Genomic DNA, 17,147 nt, shown 5'->3' with positions numbered 1-17,147 from the left:
CAAATTGATTTGGAATGTTTTAAAACTCAACAAGCACAGATTTTGCTCCGGTAATCAACCTTCCAAAAGGAGTGTGCCATGATCAGCAGAAAAGTTCTGATAAAACTGCTCCTTTGGCAAAATCAGTGTATTCGCACGCGGTTGTTATTTCCAAACATTTGTCAGATTGACTTCATTCTCCGCTTCAGGTCTTATAACATATCCAACTTCATGGAGGACCTGAAAAAGTTGTACAAGTCAACAGGGGCCGAAGGCCGCGGCAACACCTTCCTTTTCACCGACAACGAAATCAAACAGGAGGCCTTCTTGGAGTACCTCAACAACGTTCTGTCTTCCGGAGAGGTGAGAACCTCACTTTTATCCTGTACAGTGGAAACCTCACATCACATTAAGTTGAGTTGGCAGAGCTTTAAGCTCGGTTTCAAAATGTATGGCAAAGCCTTGTTTTATATTACATGTTTTTGAACAAGAGGGCCTTTTTATTTAGCTAAGTTAAAGTACCAATGATAGTCACACACACACTAGGTGTGGTGAAATTTGTCCTCTGCATTTGACCCATCCCCTTGTTCACCCCCTGGGAGGTGAGGGGAGCTGTGAGCAGCAGCGGTGGCCGCGCCCGGGAATCATTTTTGGTGATTTAACCCCCAAATTCCAACCCTTGATGCTGAGTGCCAAGCAGGGAGGTAATGGCTCCCATTTTTATAGTCTTTGGTATGACTCGGCCGGGGTTTGAACTCACGACCTACCCATCTCAGGGCAGGTATATACAAGATCTTTGACAAGTTTGTTGTTTTTTCAGCAGATTTTTAAACCCTGCAAAAATATCTTGTCATATATAAAAGATCTTTGACAAGTTGTGTTATTTTTCCAGCAGGTTTTTAAACCCAGCAAAAAGATCCTGTCATATATAAAAGATCTTTGACAAGTTGTGTTATTTTTTTCAGCAGGTTTTTAAACCCAGCTAAAAGATCCTGTCATATATACACAAATTATTTGACAAGTTGTGTTGTTTTTTCAGCAGGTTTTTAAACCCAGCTAAAAGATCCTGTCATATATACAAGATCTTTGACAAGTTGTGGTATTTTTCCAGCAGGTTTTCAAAACTAGCAAAAAGTTCCTGTCATAAACAAGATCTTTGACAAGTTGTGTTATTTTTTCAGCAGGGTTTTAAACCCAGCAAAAAGATCATGTCATTAATACACGATCTTTGACAAGTTTTTTGTTTTTTTTCAGCAGGTTTTTAAACCCAGCAAAAAGATCCTGTCATATATACAAGATCTTTGACAAGTTGTGTTGTTTTTCCAGCAGGTTTTTAAACCCAGCTAAAAGATCCTGTCATTAATACACGATCTTTGACAAGTTTTTTGTTTTTTTTCAGCAGGTTTTTAAACCCTGCAAAAAGATCCTGTCATATATACAAGATCTTTGACAAGTTGTGTTATTTTTCCAGCAGGTTTTTAAACCCAGCTAAAAGATCCTGTCATATATACAAGATCTTTGACAAGTTGTGTGTTTTTTTTCTATAGCAGGTTTTAAACCCAGCAAAAATATCCTGTCATATATACAAGATCTTTGACAAGTTGTGTGTTTTTTTTCTATAGCAGGTTTTAAACCCAGCAAAAAGATCCTGTCATATATACAAGATCTTTGACAAGTTGTGATATTTTTTCAGCAGGTTTTTAAACCCAGCAAAAAGATCCTGTCATATATACAAGATCTTTGACAAGTTGTGATATTTTTTCAGCAGGTTTTTAAACCCAGCAAAAAGATCCTGTCATATATACAAGATCTTTGACATGTTGTGTTTTTTTTCCAGCAAGTTTTTAAACCCAGCAAAAAGATCCTGTCATATATACACAAGTTATTTGACAAGTTGTGTTGTTTTTTCAGCAGGTTTTTAAACCCAGCTAAAAGATCCTGTCATATATACAAGATCTTTGACAAGTTGTGTTGTTTTTTCAGCAGGTTTTTAAACCCAGCAAAAAGATCCTGTCATATATACAAGATCTTTGACAAGTTGTGGTATTTTTCCAGCAGGTTTTCAAAACTAGCAAAAAGTTCCTGTCATAAACAAGATCTTTGACAAATTGTGTTATTTTTTCAGCAGGTTTTTAAACCCTGCAAAAAGATCATGTCATTAATACACGATCTTTGACAAGTTTTTTGTTTTTTTTCAGCAGGTTTTTAAACCCAGCAAAAAGATCCTGTCATATATACAAGATCTTTGACAAGTTGTGTTGTTTTTCCAGCAGGTTTTTAAACCCAGCTAAAAGATCCTGTCATTAATACACGATCTTTGACAAGTTTTTTGTTTTTTTTCAGCAGGTTTTTAAACCCTGCAAAAAGATCCTGTCATATATACAAGATCTTTGACAAGTTGTGGTATTTTTTATCAGGTTTTTAAACCCAGCAAAAAGATCCTGTCATATATACAAGATCTTTGACAAGTTGTGGTATTTTTCCAGCAGGTTTTTAAACCCAGCTAAAAGATCCTGTCATTAATACACGATCTTTGACAAGTTTTTTGTTTTTTTTCAGCAGGTTTTTAAACCCCGCAAAAAGATCCTGTCATATACAAGATCTTTGACAAGTTGTGGTATTTTTTATCAGGTTTTTAAACCCTGCAAAAAGATCCTGTCATATATACAAGATCTTTGACAAGTTGTGGTATTTTGTATCAGGTTTTTAAACCCAGCAAAAAGATCCTGTCATATATACAGGATCAAAGTAGCAATGATAGTCACACACACACTAGGTGTGGTGAAATGTGTCCTCTGCATTTGACCCATCCCCTTGTTCACCCCCTGGGAGGTGAGGGGAGCAGTGGGCAGCAGCGGTGGCCGCGCCCGGGAATCATTTTTGGTGATTTAACCCCCAAATTCCAACCCTTGATGCTGAGTGCCAAGCAGGGAGGTAATGGCTCCCATTTTTATAGTCTTTGGTATGACTCGGCCGGGGTTTGAACTCACAACCTACCCATCGCAGGGCGGACACTCTAACCACTAGGCCAGTGTTTTTCAACCTTTTCTGAGCCAAGGCACATTTTTTTCATTGAAAAAATCCAGAGGCACACCACCAGCAGAAAACATTAAAAAATTAAACTTAGCAGCAGATTTTGACAGTAAAAAGTTGTTCTCGCAATTGTTGGATATGAATTCGAATCATAACCAACCATGCATCACTATAGCTCTTGTCTCAAAGTAGGTGTACTGTCACGACCTGTCACATTACGACGTGACTTATTTTGAGTTTTTTCCTGTTTTCTGTGTGTAGTGTTTTAGTTTTTGTCTTGCACTCCTATTTTGGTATTTATTGTCATGGCATGTACGGATGTACTTTGTGGACGCCGTCTGCTCCACACGCTGCAAGTCTTTGCTGTCGTCCAGCATTCTGTTTTTGTTTACTTTGCAGCGAGTTCAGTTTTAGCTTCGTTTCGCATAGCCATCCCTAAGCTTCAATGCCTTTTTCTAGCGGCACTCACCTTTAGTTTATTTTTGGTTTAAGCGTTAGATACCTTTTTACCTGCAAACCATCGTCTTCGTTCCCAACATCTACAGAGCAATTAGCTACCTGCTGCCACCTACTGATATGGAAGAGTATTACATGGTTACTCTGCCGAGCTCTAAACTACCGACACTTAACAATGGCACATTTGCGGATTATAATTACTGGTTTTAAAAAATATTTTTAACCCAATTAGGTGAAATTATATAATCTCCCACGGCCCACCAGACTGTATCTCACGGCACACTAGTGTGCCGCGGCACAGTGGTTGAAAAACACTGCACTAGGCCACTGAGTAGTTTTTTTTTATTATTTAGCATGGGACAAGTCAGAGTTGGTCTACATCAGGGGTGTCAAACTCATTTTAGACCGGGGGCCAATTGGAAAAAAATCTACTCCCAAGTGGGCCGGACTGGTAAAATCACGGCACGATAACTTAAAAATAAAGACAACTTCAAATTGTTTTCTTTGTTTAAAAATGTACCGTATTTTTCGGAGTATAAGTCGCTCCGGAGTATAAGTCGCACCGGTCGAAAATGCATATTAAAGAAGGAAAAAACTAGGGATGTCAGATAATGGCTTTTTGACGATATTCCGATATTGTCCAACTCTTTAATTACCGATACCGATATCAACCGATACCGATATCAACCGATATATGCAGTCGTGGAATTAACACATTATTATGCCTAATTTGGACAACCATGTATGGTGAAGATAAGGTACTTTTTAAAAAAAATAATAAAATAAGATAACTAAATTAAAAACATTTTCTTGAATAAAAAAGAAAGTAAAATAATATAAAAACAGTTACATAGAAACTAATAATTAATGAAAATGAGTAAAATTAACTGTTAAAGGTTAGTACTATTAGTGGAGCAGCAGCACGCACAATCATGTGTGCTTACGGACTGTATCCCTTGCAGACTGTATTGATATATATTGATATATAATGTAGGAACCAGAATATTGATAACAGAAAGAAATGGGGGGAGGGAGGTTTTTTGGGTTGGTGCACTAATTGTAAGTGTATCTTGTGTTTTTTATGTTGATTTAATAAAAAAATAATAATAAAAAAAACCGATACAGATAATAAAAAAAACGATACCGATAATTTCCGATATTACATTTTAACGCATTTATCGGCCGATAATATCGGCAGGCCGATATTATCGGACATCCCTAGAAAAAAACATGTATAAGTCGCACTGGAGTATAAGTCGCATTTTTGGGGGAAATGTATTTGATAAAAGCCAACACCAAGAATAGACATTTGAAAGGCAATTTAAAATAAATAAAGAATAGTGAACAACAGGCTGAATAAGTGTACGTTATATGAGGCATAAATAACCAACTGAGAAGGTGCCTGGTATGTTAACGTAACATATTATGGTAAGAGTCATTCAAATAACTATAACATATAGAACATGCTATACGTTTACCAAACAATCTGTCACTCCTAATCGCTAAATCCCATGAAATCGTATACGTCTAGTCTCTTACGTGAATGAGATCAATTCAATTCAATTCAATTCAATTCAATTCAATTCAATTCAATTCAATTCAATTCAATTCAATTCAATTATTTATTTATTTCGTACTTGGATGTGTACATTTCAACAACATTTCAACAATCTCACATACCTTACTGCATTCAATACACAGCCATGTCGAAAAGGAACAGGATGAAGAAAATCTTATATTTCCTGCCCCTTCGCACAAAAGAAACATTTTCTTGGTATTTCTTTGCCGGTAGTGCATTAGAACATCCAATGCAACAAATCAATACAAAACAATATATCACATATGCACACACAGGCACCCACACCCACACGCACCCACCCACCAGGGGCGTAGGCTCTAGAGTAGTAAAAAAGGCTACAGGACATGTATGACCCAGTTGACAAGAAAAGTTATTGTTGCCTAAAAACTACAAGTTTGTACCCCTACCCAGTGCACACACTCATAGAAATTAATAGAACAAACAATCAATGAAAAGAATAAACAAGCAAGATAAGTTGAACAAAAAATAAACAAACAAAACAAAAACTGAAAAAATAAGGCAATCACTCAAACCAAACAAACTGAAAAAGAACAAGGCAATCATCCAAACCAAACAAACTGAAAAAGAATAAGGTAATCATTCAAACCAAACAAAACTGAATAGAACAAGGCCATCATAACAAGGTATCATTCAAACCAAACAAAGCTAAGAACAATGTGATCATTCAACCAAGGATCCATAGTGCATGTCGATAAAGAAAAAAAAAAAAAAGAAAAAAAATGAAAGGAAAGCTAGACTATACAATACCTACAGTCATGTAGGATAATGTAAGCGTTGTTTTTTTTTGTGTGTTTATTATTATTTTTATTTTTTATTTTTATTTTTTTCCCCTTATTTTTCCCTTTGCGTCCCTTTTGTCAGTGCTCATATAACATCATAGTTCTGTTTTTAAAGACTTTTTTTAATTGAAATGTGTTTTTACATTGCTTTATTTCATTATGGAGAGAGTTCCAGAGTTTTACTCCCACCACTGATGTACACATTTGTTTTGATGTTGTTCGTGCAAGCTGATGCTTAAAGTGCCCTTTCCTTCTTCCTTCTTTTTCTATTAAAGTGAAATTTTTTTGTAGATTTAGATCAATAATATTATTGGATATTTTACGCTAAAGTGTTAATAATTTCACACATAAGTCGCTCCCGAGTATAAGTCGCATGAAAAAAACTGACTTATAGTCAGAAAAATAATACGGTATGTTGTTTTTTTTACACTTTCATTTTGCGGTTAGTAGTATTCTATCTTTATTTGTCGTTATTTATACGTTCTGAATGAATTATGTAATAATGTTCATCAATCAAATCATTGGTGTTAATTTTCAATCTATCAAGACAAAAAAATATCAAAATCAAATTACAGGATGTTATTTATGTAGTTTGATCATTTTCCTCGCCTGGTGCACTAACATCATGTGCTTTATTTTGTACATATGTAGCATCATCTACAAAGATACAAAAAAATTGCTATGGCGACATCTCGTGGACACATATAGAACAGCTGTTTTTTTCATTCAAAATTTTGGCTGATTTTTATACTTACACAACTAGAGATGTCCGACGATATCGGAAATTACCGGTATCGGTTTCAAAAAGTAAAATGAATGACTTTTTAAAACGCCGCTGTACGGAGCGGTACATATCCGGTAAAACACGGACGTAGGGCATACTTGCCAACCCTCTTGATTTTCCCGGGAGACTCCCGAATTTCAGTGCCCCTCCCGAAAATCTCCCGGGGCAACCATTCTCCCGAAATTCTCCCGATTTCCAACAATATTGGGGGCGTGCCTTAAAGGCACTGCCTGTAGCGTCCTCTACAACCTGTTGCCACGTCCGCTTTTACTCCTGACGAACAGTCACATAATATATGCGGCTTTTACGCACACAAGTGAATGCAAGGCATACTCGATCAATAGCCATACAGGTCACACTGAGGGTGACGGTATAAACAACTTTAACACTGTTACAAATATGCGCCACACTGTCAACCCACACCAAACAAGAATGACAAACACATTTCGGGAGAACACCCGCACCGTAACACAACATAAACACAACAGAACAAATACCCAGAACCCCTTGCAGCACTAACTTTTACGGGACGCTACAATATACACCCCAACTACCACCAAACATAAACCCCCCAACCCCGCCCACCTCAACCCCACCCATCTCCCGAATTCGGAGGTCTCAAGGTTGGCAAGTATGCTCTAGTACAGTGGTCCCCAACCTTGTTGTAGCTGGGGACCGGTCAACGCTTGAAAATGTTTCCCACGGACGGGGGGGGTTGTATTTTTATTTATTATTATTATTATTATTATTTTTCATAAAGAAATACAAACATGTGTGCTTACGGACTGTATCCCTGCAGACTGTATTGATCTATATTGATATATAATGAATATATTGTGTTTTTTATGTTGATTTAATTAAAAAAAAAATATATATATTTTTTTTTATTTATTTTTTTTTTTATTTCTTGCGCGGCCCGGTACCATCATCATCATCATCATCATCATCAATCTTTATTGCAGACCTTAAGATCCATTTAAACATATAAAAACAGAATACAATACATTAAAAAACAAAACAATAAAACATAAAAATAATAAAAAAACAAAAAAAAAAACCAAAACAAAAAAAACATATAAAAACAGAATACAATACATTAAAAAACAAAACAATCAAACATAAAAATAATTTAAAAAAAACAAAAAACAAAACAAAAAACAACAACATATAAAAACAGAATACAATACATTAAAAAACAAAACAATAAAACAATAAAACATAAAAATAATTTAAAAAAAACAAAAAACAAAACAAAAAAAACCAACATATAAAAACAGAATACAATACATTAAAAAACAAAACAATAAAACAATAAAACATAAAAATAATTTTTAAAAAAACCAAAAAAACCAAAAAAAAACAAACAACCAATCGGTCCGCGGCCCGGTGGTTGGGGACCACTGCTAGAGTATACTCTGGACTGAAGCTGTGTGCCTTCATTGTTTTTGTAGCTGTTGTTTTGAGGCATGTTTAAAAAAAATTAAAAATAACACACACACACACACACACACACACACACACACACACACACACACACACACACACACACACACACACACACACACACACACACACACACACACACATCCAAACACCTCCATTAGGGTTTTATATACATGTTGTAAGTACCGTATTTTTCGGACTATAAGTCGCAGTTTTTTCCATAGTTTGGCCGGGGGTGCGACTTATACTCAGGAGCGACTTATGTGTGAAATGATTAACACATTAGCGTAAAATATCCAATAATATTATTTATCTCATTCACGTAAGAGACTAGATGTCATGTCTGTTTATCATGTTTCTGTTTTGGCCATGTGCTGTTTTTTGGACACTTTCTTAGTTCCTGGTTTGTTTGTTTCCATGGTTACTCATTAGTTTTCACCTGTCACGTCACGCACCTGTTTTACGTTTTGAGTCACGCACCTGTTTTCACCAATCAAGTCACTGTTATTTAAGTCTACCTTTGTTCTTCACTCGTTCTGCCTGCATTGTCTTTGTCACACCAGTTTATGTCTCTTGCTGACCAAGTAAGTTTTCCTAGTCCAGGCCATAGTTTTCTGCTAACTAGCAGCTTCTTTTGTGTTTTAGGCACGCTTGCCTTTTTGCTTTAATTTTTGTGTTTGTGATAGTTTGAGTGATTTATGTTAATAAATCCAAACTCACCTTCACGCTGTCGTCCGGAGCCGTTTTTTTGCGTTGGAAGAACCCCGCAGCAAGCTGCGCCCCCCCCACGTGACACTAGACGTATAAGATTTCATGGGATTTAGCGATTAGGAGTGACAGATTGTTTGGTAAACGTATAGCATGTTCTATATGTTATAGTTATTTGAATGACTCTTACCATAATATGTTACGTTAACATACCAGTTGGTTATTTATGCCTCATATAACGTACACTTATTCAGTCTGTTGTTCACTATTCTTGATTTATTTTAAATTGCCTTTCAAATGTCTATTCTTGGTGTTGGCTTTTATCAAATACATTTCACCAAAATGCGACTTATACTCCAGTGCGACTTATATATGTTTTTTTCCTTCTTTATTATGCATTTTCGGCCAGTGCGACTTACACTCCGAAAAATACGGTATGTTTGACCCCCCTGGTCTACATCCATCTCTCAAAAACGGAACATGCAAGTGGAGGGACATGATAGATTTGTATCGCATTTATTGCTCATTATTTTGTCATAAACAGGCTCAAAATTAAAGTATCCATTTTGCATCACACAGGAGCTTTAATGAACACCATACTTTGCTCGCGTATATTCTGCTTGAACTGCCGATCATCTTTTGCGTAGGTGTCCAACCTCTTCGCAAAAGACGAGATCCAAGAGATTACCCAAAATCTGGTCCCTGTGATGAAGAAAGAATTCCCTCGCATTCCGCCGACGTTTGACAACCTCTACGACTACTTCATATCACGTGCCCGGAAGAATCTGCACGTTGTCCTCTGCTTCTCGCCGGTTAGTCGCGGAAAATGTGCATTTATGAATGAAAAGATGGAAAGCAAACATGTGATCATGACGACGTTATCTGCTCATGTTGTTAGGTGGGACCAAAGTTCCGTTCCAGGTCCCTTAAATTCCCGGGATTGATATCCGGCTGCACCATGGATTGGTTCGCACCTTGGCCAGAGGAGGCGCTGGTGGCCGTGGCCCACCACTTCCTGTCAGAGTTCCCCATTGTTTGCTCCAAAGAGGTGAAAGCCTCCATGGTGACCACCATGGGCGTGTACCACCGCAAAGTGTCCGAAACGTGCGAAAGCTACTTTGAAAGGTACAGAACGTTGATAATAAAAAAAAATAATTAAATAGCTTGACGTAGTTTAAAGTTATATACACTACCGTTCAAAAGTTTGGGGTCACGTTGAAATGTCCTTATTTTTGAAGGAAAAGCACTGTACTTTTCAATGAAGATAACTTTAAACTAGTCTTAACTTGAAAGAAATACACTCTATACATTGCTAATGTGGTAAATGACTATTCTAGCTGCAAATGTCTGCTTTTTGGTGCAATATCTACATAGGCCCATTTCCAACAACTATCACTCCAGTGTTCTAATGGTACAATGTGTTTGCTCATTGGCTCAGAAGGCTAATTGATGATTAGAAAACCCTTGTGCAATCATGTTCACACATCTGAAAACAGTTTAGCTCGTTGCTACAAAACGGACCTTCCTTTGAGCAGATTGAGTTTCTGGAGCATCACATTTGTGGGGTCAATTAAACGCTCAAAATGGCCGGAAAAAGAGAACTTTCATCCGAAACTCGACAGTCTATTCTTGTTCTTAGAAATGAAGGCTAGTCCACAAAATTGTTTGGGTGACCCCAAACTTTTGAACGGTAGTGTAATCTTAAAAGTGTTTGCTCTTTTGGTTTTTCAGATTCAGGAGAAGAACTCACGTCACCCCCAAGTCTTATCTCTCATTTATAAATGGCTATAAAACGCTCTACCATCAGAATCACGAGCACATTAACACACTAGCTGAACGCATGAATGTTGGTAAGGATGATAGATTGGAAGTTGTGTGTTCCAAAATCTTGAACTGATGCTGTTGACACACACGGCAAAAAGTGAAATCTAAGTAAGATGAAATATGTCAAATAAGGGTGATATTTGCTTATTTTATGTCTGATAAGATCATTCTTCTCACTAAGCAGATTTTATGTTAGAGTGTTTTACTTGTTTTAAGGGTTTTGGTCCTAAATGATCTCAGTAAGATATTACAGCTTGTTGCTGAGATTTGATGAGCTATATTGAGTAAAACATGCTTGAAACTAGAATATCAACTGTTGCAAAGCTGTCATCAACACTCACAAGTAGAAAACTACTTTTTTAAAGTAATCATTTCTTATTTCAAGCATGAAAGAGACAATTGTGTCTCATAATTAAAACAGATGACAGCCAATTTGAATTTGCTGTTTTATTGTCAATGAAACAATAGAAAATACGTACTCGTGTAGTAGTACAGTTGGCACAGTACAGTAAACGGACAGTTAAACATTTAAAATTTCTAACAATTTTGAACAGAAATAGTTAATGCACATTCAGATTCTTCAAAATTACAATTAAAAAAATTTTGGGCCGGGTGCCGGGCTGTATATATGCGCACTAATTGACTGAAAGAGCACGCACTTGGCGTGATGATGTCATGTTATCCATGGAAAAATGCATTTTTAGACAATATGATTTGCCTGAGCGGCTAGGAGACCCCGAGAGTAACAAGCGCTTGTCTTGTTGTCTTTCCATTAAGAACAATAAATTAGTTTTTAGTGTAAGTTTGCTGGTTTCAACACATTTAATGCCAAGCGCATATCATTATGTCAAGATAATGGCACTAGCAATTACTTCATTTAAGAATATTTATCAACATATTGAGCAAAAAGGTCTTTTTTTTTTTCCTAGCAAGAAAAGTGCACTTATTAGTGAGAATATACTTATTTTAAGGTATTTTTGGGTTCATTGAGGTTAGCTAATTAGGGTCCACACAGGACCGTTGTCAAAGGAATCCCAAAGGGAGTCCTTTTGCAATGGGATGAAAGGACACTATTGAAATTGCAAGGTTTTATTATTATTATTATTTTTATTTTTTTTTCCGCAGCTTTGCGCACTACTTTGCCCCCCTTAACATGCTTCAAAACTCACCAAATTTTACACACACGTAGGAAAACTGTGACAGAACACTTTAGTCAAAAAACCAAACCCCAAAAATCAAAATTGCGCTCTAGCGCCCCCTAGGAAAAAACAAAAACAAACTGCCTGTAACTCCCACTAGGAAGGTCGTAGAGACATGAAACAAAAACCTGTATGTAGGTCTCACTTAGACCTACAATTCATAATTTCACATCCTCGGGCAAAAACCAACAGGAAGTTGGCTATTTCCCCTTTTAAGACAAAAAATGACTAAAAACACTCATTTTTGCCTCTTTGCGCTGTAATTTGACCCCCTTAAAATACTTCAAAACTCACCAAACTTTTCACACAAATTGCGATCTAAGAAAAAAACCGAACCCCAAAACTCAAAATTGCGCTCTAGCTTTACTAGTTTTGGAAAGTCTTGACAAGGCAAATGTTCTTGTTCTATTGGCAGATAATTTTGCTTAGTTCAAGTAAAACACTTCTAATTTTTGTAAATTTTTTTCTTGTTTTTGTACACTGACTTTTTGCAGTGCACTCTTTTGTGTGTCTGTAGCTTTAATACTAATGAAATGCGTGTGCTTTTTTTAGTACGTCGTACACTTTTGACATATACACTAACTGTGCACTTATCCAACGTGATATATGTCATATTTAAATGAAAATGTATTCCTACTTAGTTTACGGACAGTGTGCAGGATATATTATTCACACGGAATCGATGGGGTAGGAGGACACAAACGTTAGCAACACTAGAAAAGCTATGTCAGCTCGTAGCTTCATGCTAATATCACACTCACTTTTTAACAGGCTAGGTTAGCTTATTTGTTAAACAATAACAAATGATCCTAATGTACAGTTCCCACATCTGTAGTTGACTGATAAATAGTTGGCAAAGCTCCAGGCTTCTAAAATCAATGCATCCATCCATTTTTTACCGCTTGTCCCTCTCAGGGTCGCAGGGGGTGCTGGCATACTTGCCAACCTTGAGACCTCCAAATTCGGTAGATTTGGGACTGAAATAGGTCATCAAATCTCAGCAACAAGCTGTAATATCTTACTGAGATCATTTAGGACCAAAACACTTAAAACAAGTAAAACACTCTAACATCAAATCTGCTTAGTGAGAAGAATTATCTTATCAGACAGAAAATAAGCAAATATCACCCTTATTTGACATATTTCATCTTACTTAGATTTCACTTTTTGCAGTGTATGCTTGAGAAGGAACAGGATTAAGAAAATATTATATTTCCTGCCCCCTTCAACATAATAAGTAGTTAATGGATAGCTCAGATTTACAAGCATACAAACCAAACAAATACATCCAAATATAATGAAAACTAACAAAAAAACAAGTGCAAAACTTCATGAAGTACAAACCGAAGAAAATAAATAATATGCACGTCACGGGATGATACAAAACAAATACAAAACCAGACAAAAAATAGGTAAAATAATAAATATAAAGCAACAGGTAGACACTTATTGCTGTCCATATGATCTTATTGTTCTGTCTTTATATATTTTTTTCAATTGGAATATATTTCTACATTCTTTTATCTCATTGTAAAGAGAATTCCATAGTTGAACCCCCACCACATTTGTTTTAAAGTTGTCCTTGAATACTGATGTTGGAAATGACCTTTTCTTCTATGCTCTTCATTCTCACAAGTGATGACAAACATTTTTTGTAGATTCGCTGGTAATGTTTTACTTTTAGCCTTAAATATGACACATAATGTCTGTAACTTTACTAGCTCCTGTAGTTTCAATAAACCAGAATTAATAAATACTATGTTAGTGTGTTCTAGATAATCTGCTTTATGAATACCGTATTTTTCGTAGTATAAGTCGCTCCGGAGTATAAGTCGCTCTGGAGTATAAGTCGCACCGGCCGAAAATGCATAATAAAGAAGGGAAAAAACATATATAAGTCGCACTGGAGTATAAGTCGCATTGTTGGGGGAAATGTATTTAATAAAAGCCAACAACAAGAATAGACATTTGAAAGGCAATTTAAAATTAAAGCTGCAAGCGGCGTTGGTCGGGTCCGCATTTTGGCTGGTGCTAGTCCTAGGTGTCCCAATACTTTTGTCCAGTGGTAGTCCTGAGTGAGACCTACATAGAGGTTTTTGTTTCATGTCTCTACGATATTCGTACTGGGAGTTAGAGGAAGTTGTGTCTGTGTTTTTTTCCTAGGTGTTGCGGCACAGTGGTTGTTTTCTTTGAAGGCTCGTAAAATCAAAACCGTACTACCGATCAAAACGCCTTCGTCAACTTTTAATCAGAAGGGTTCAATCTCTCTCCTGTAGTAGTTTGAAGCCGAAACGACAAACGCGCTCGGAGGAGATAATGTTTGATGTTTGGTGACCGGTTGTAACAAAAATTTAGTTTTGAAGGAGGAATAGCAAACTTCCTGTTGATTTTTGCTGAAGGATGTCAATCTATGAAATGTAGGTCTAGGTAAGACCTACGTAGAGGTTTTTGTTTCATGTCTCTAAGACGTTCCTACCGGAAGTTACAAGCAGTTTTGTCTGTGTTTTCCTCTGAGAAGCAGTTTTGTCTCTGTTTTATTTTGGGGTTCGGTTTTTTTTAGATCGCAATTTCCACCGATCCCGATGTGTGTGAGAAGTTTGGTGACTTTTGAAGTATTTCAAAGGGGTCAAATTACAGGTCAAAGAGGCAAAAATGAGTGTTTTTAGTCATTTTTTGTGTTGAAGGGGAAATTGCCAATTTCCTGTTGGCTTTTGCCCGAGGATTATGAAATGTAGGTCTAAGTCAGATCTACATATAGGTTTTTGTTTCATGTCTCTACGACCTTCCTAGTGGGAGTTACAGGCAGTTTTCTTCCTAGGGGGCGCTAGAGCGCAATTTTGATTTTTGGGGTTAGGTTTTTTTACTAAAGTGGTTGGGGCACGTTTTTCTATGTGTGTGTCAAATTTGGTGAGTTTTGAAGCATGTTAAGCGGGGCAAAGTAGTGCGCAAAGCTGCGGAATAATAAACCTTACAATAACAATAGTGTCCTTTGTAACCATGTACAAAGGACTCCCACAGGGAGTCCTTTGTACATGGTACATGCGGACCCTAATAAATCAAGAATAGTGAACAACAGGCTGAATAAGTGTACGTTATATGAGGCATAAATAACCAACTGAGAAGGTGCCTGGTATGTTAACGTAACATATTATGGTAAGAGTCATTCAAATAACTATAACATATAGAACATGCTATACGTTTACCAAACAATCTGTCACTCCTAATCACTAAATCCCATGAAATCTTATACGTCTAGTCTCTTACGTGAATGAGATAAATAATATTATTTGATATTTGACGCTAATGTGTTAATAATTTCACACATAAGTCGCTCCTGAGTATAAGTTGCACCCCCGGCCAAACTATGAAAAAAACTGTGATTTATAGTCCGAAAAATACGGTAATCCTTATAGCTCTTTTCTGTAGTTGATACAATGCCTTTATGTTACTCCGAACATGTCTTTATTGCTTGAGTGCTACCATGGATTGCTTAAATAAGGTGTGAGACATTGGTTATTTTGTTCCCCACGGTCAATTAATTCAATTTTGTATTGCAGGGTTGAGTAAACTGGTGGAGGCTAGTGAGTCCGTGGCTAAGCTCTCCAAAGAGCTAGAAGTCAGTGAAAAAGAGTTGGTGGTGGCCTCTGCCAAAGCTGACAAGGTTAGATTAGCAATGAGATAGCACACACGCATGATTGGGGAATTACGTTAGATGGTATGCTGTTTTCTCCACGATGACGAGAACACGGTTTATGTGTGTTTCACTCTCATATTTTAGGTGTTAGCCGAGGTGATGATCAGCAATGATGCTGCCACCGTAATAAAGAACGAAGTCCAGATTGTGAGTGACAAAGCTCAGAAGATCGTGGAAGAAATCACGTTCGAGAAGGCCATCGCCGAGGAGAAACTGGAGGCGGCCAAGCCGGCATTGCTGGAGGCTGAAAATGCCCTTAATGTGAGAGTTTTGTCATTGTACACTGCAAAAAGTCAGTGTTCAAAAACAAGGGGAAAAAAATACAAAAATGAGGGGTATTTTATTTGAACTAAGCAAAATGATCTGCCAATAGAACAAGAACATTTGGCTTGTCAAGACTTCGCAAAACAAGTCAAATTAGCTAACCTCAATGAACCCAAAAATACCTTAAAATAAGTATATTCTCACTAATAACTAGGGATGATGTTTGATAAGAAATTATCGAGTTCGAGCCCATTATCGAATCCTCTTATCGAACCGATTCCAGATAGGTTGTTGTATATGGAAAAAAACACAATATTTGGTTTAACAAAAGCTCACTTTTATTTTATAAGAAAAAAAGAAAAGAAAAGAAAGAAATAAATATTGCCTGTTACCCCCCTAAAAAAAATATATATATTGACTGTTGTTACCCAAAGTATATTAAGTGGGATTTTTCAGAAAAACAAATATATACAGTAACACAAAAACAACCTGTCTCTGTGATCACTATAGGTGTATAAATAATAATATAGTGTTAAATAAAATCAGTCCCTTGGGTACAAAACTGAAAATAAAACAGCTCTCCAAAAAGTGCACTTCTGCTGCTATTGGAACATACTAACTACACACACTATGCCACTAAGAACACCACAGTCATCAATCAACAATTCTTCCCCCCTTACATGAGAGCGAAGCCTGGCAATAATTGCATATTGCCCGTTCTGCCCTCACTATACGTGTTGAGGTTATACAGCTTGGCAGACAGCTAACAAACAATCCAAAGCAGATTCATCCATTTAGGCTCTTTATTGTTGTTGATCTTGCTTTGTCTTTTCCTATCTTTACTTTTGTCTTGCACTGGACTGTTTTTTTTTTTTTTTAAACTGAAATACACTCAATGACAAATGTATAAGCTATGTGATTCAATTAACATACTGAAATGTAATAAACAATAAGTAAATATTAGCTTCACACAAATATACAGTACTATCATCAAACAAATTCTTCTGAGTGTTGAAACTATTTCAATGGTGGAAATACACGACTGGCAGCCATTTTAAGTCCTCAAAACATCCATTGAAACAGTGCACAAATATAGTTTTTCAACGGACATCTTACTATCAAATTGAAACACTTTCCACCTTAATATTGAGTTATATAAACAAGTTAAACAGTTTACTTACAGACTTATCTTTTCCAAGGCTTGTAGGAGCTAACACAACTTGTCTACTTCTCAATTGTCTCATGAACTGAACTGACTCGCCAACCCGGAAGTGCCCAAACTAATGACGCATAGTATTTTCATATTGCCACAAGGTGTCAGTAAGAGTCTACAATCAAATGGGCATAACATTGCAGGTCCCACAGGCATTTCCTGTGGGAAGGG

The 17,147-nt window shown here is 36.6% G+C and overlaps 1 protein-coding gene across 1 annotated transcript in view; it reads left to right on the top strand.

Moving 5' to 3' along the window:
* The window catches only part of LOC133631538 (dynein axonemal heavy chain 8-like), a 200,699-nt gene that overhangs the window by 137,668 nt on the left and 45,884 nt on the right, over positions 1-17,147 (top strand). The window contains exons 62-67 of the mRNA XM_062023834.1: positions 189-342; positions 9,430-9,594; positions 9,681-9,907; positions 10,514-10,632; positions 15,363-15,466; positions 15,584-15,760. Of these exons, the coding sequence (XP_061879818.1) occupies positions 189-342; positions 9,430-9,594; positions 9,681-9,907; positions 10,514-10,632; positions 15,363-15,466; positions 15,584-15,760 (946 nt within the window). The remainder of the gene's footprint in view (positions 1-188; positions 343-9,429; positions 9,595-9,680; positions 9,908-10,513; positions 10,633-15,362; positions 15,467-15,583; positions 15,761-17,147) is intronic.

Source organism: Entelurus aequoreus, linkage group LG16 (assembly GCF_033978785.1).
Source record: "Entelurus aequoreus isolate RoL-2023_Sb linkage group LG16, RoL_Eaeq_v1.1, whole genome shotgun sequence".
In the NCBI taxonomy this organism is placed as follows: Eukaryota; Metazoa; Chordata; class Actinopteri; order Syngnathiformes; family Syngnathidae; genus Entelurus; species Entelurus aequoreus.
This window is presented reverse-complemented; position numbering and strand designations above follow the sequence as displayed.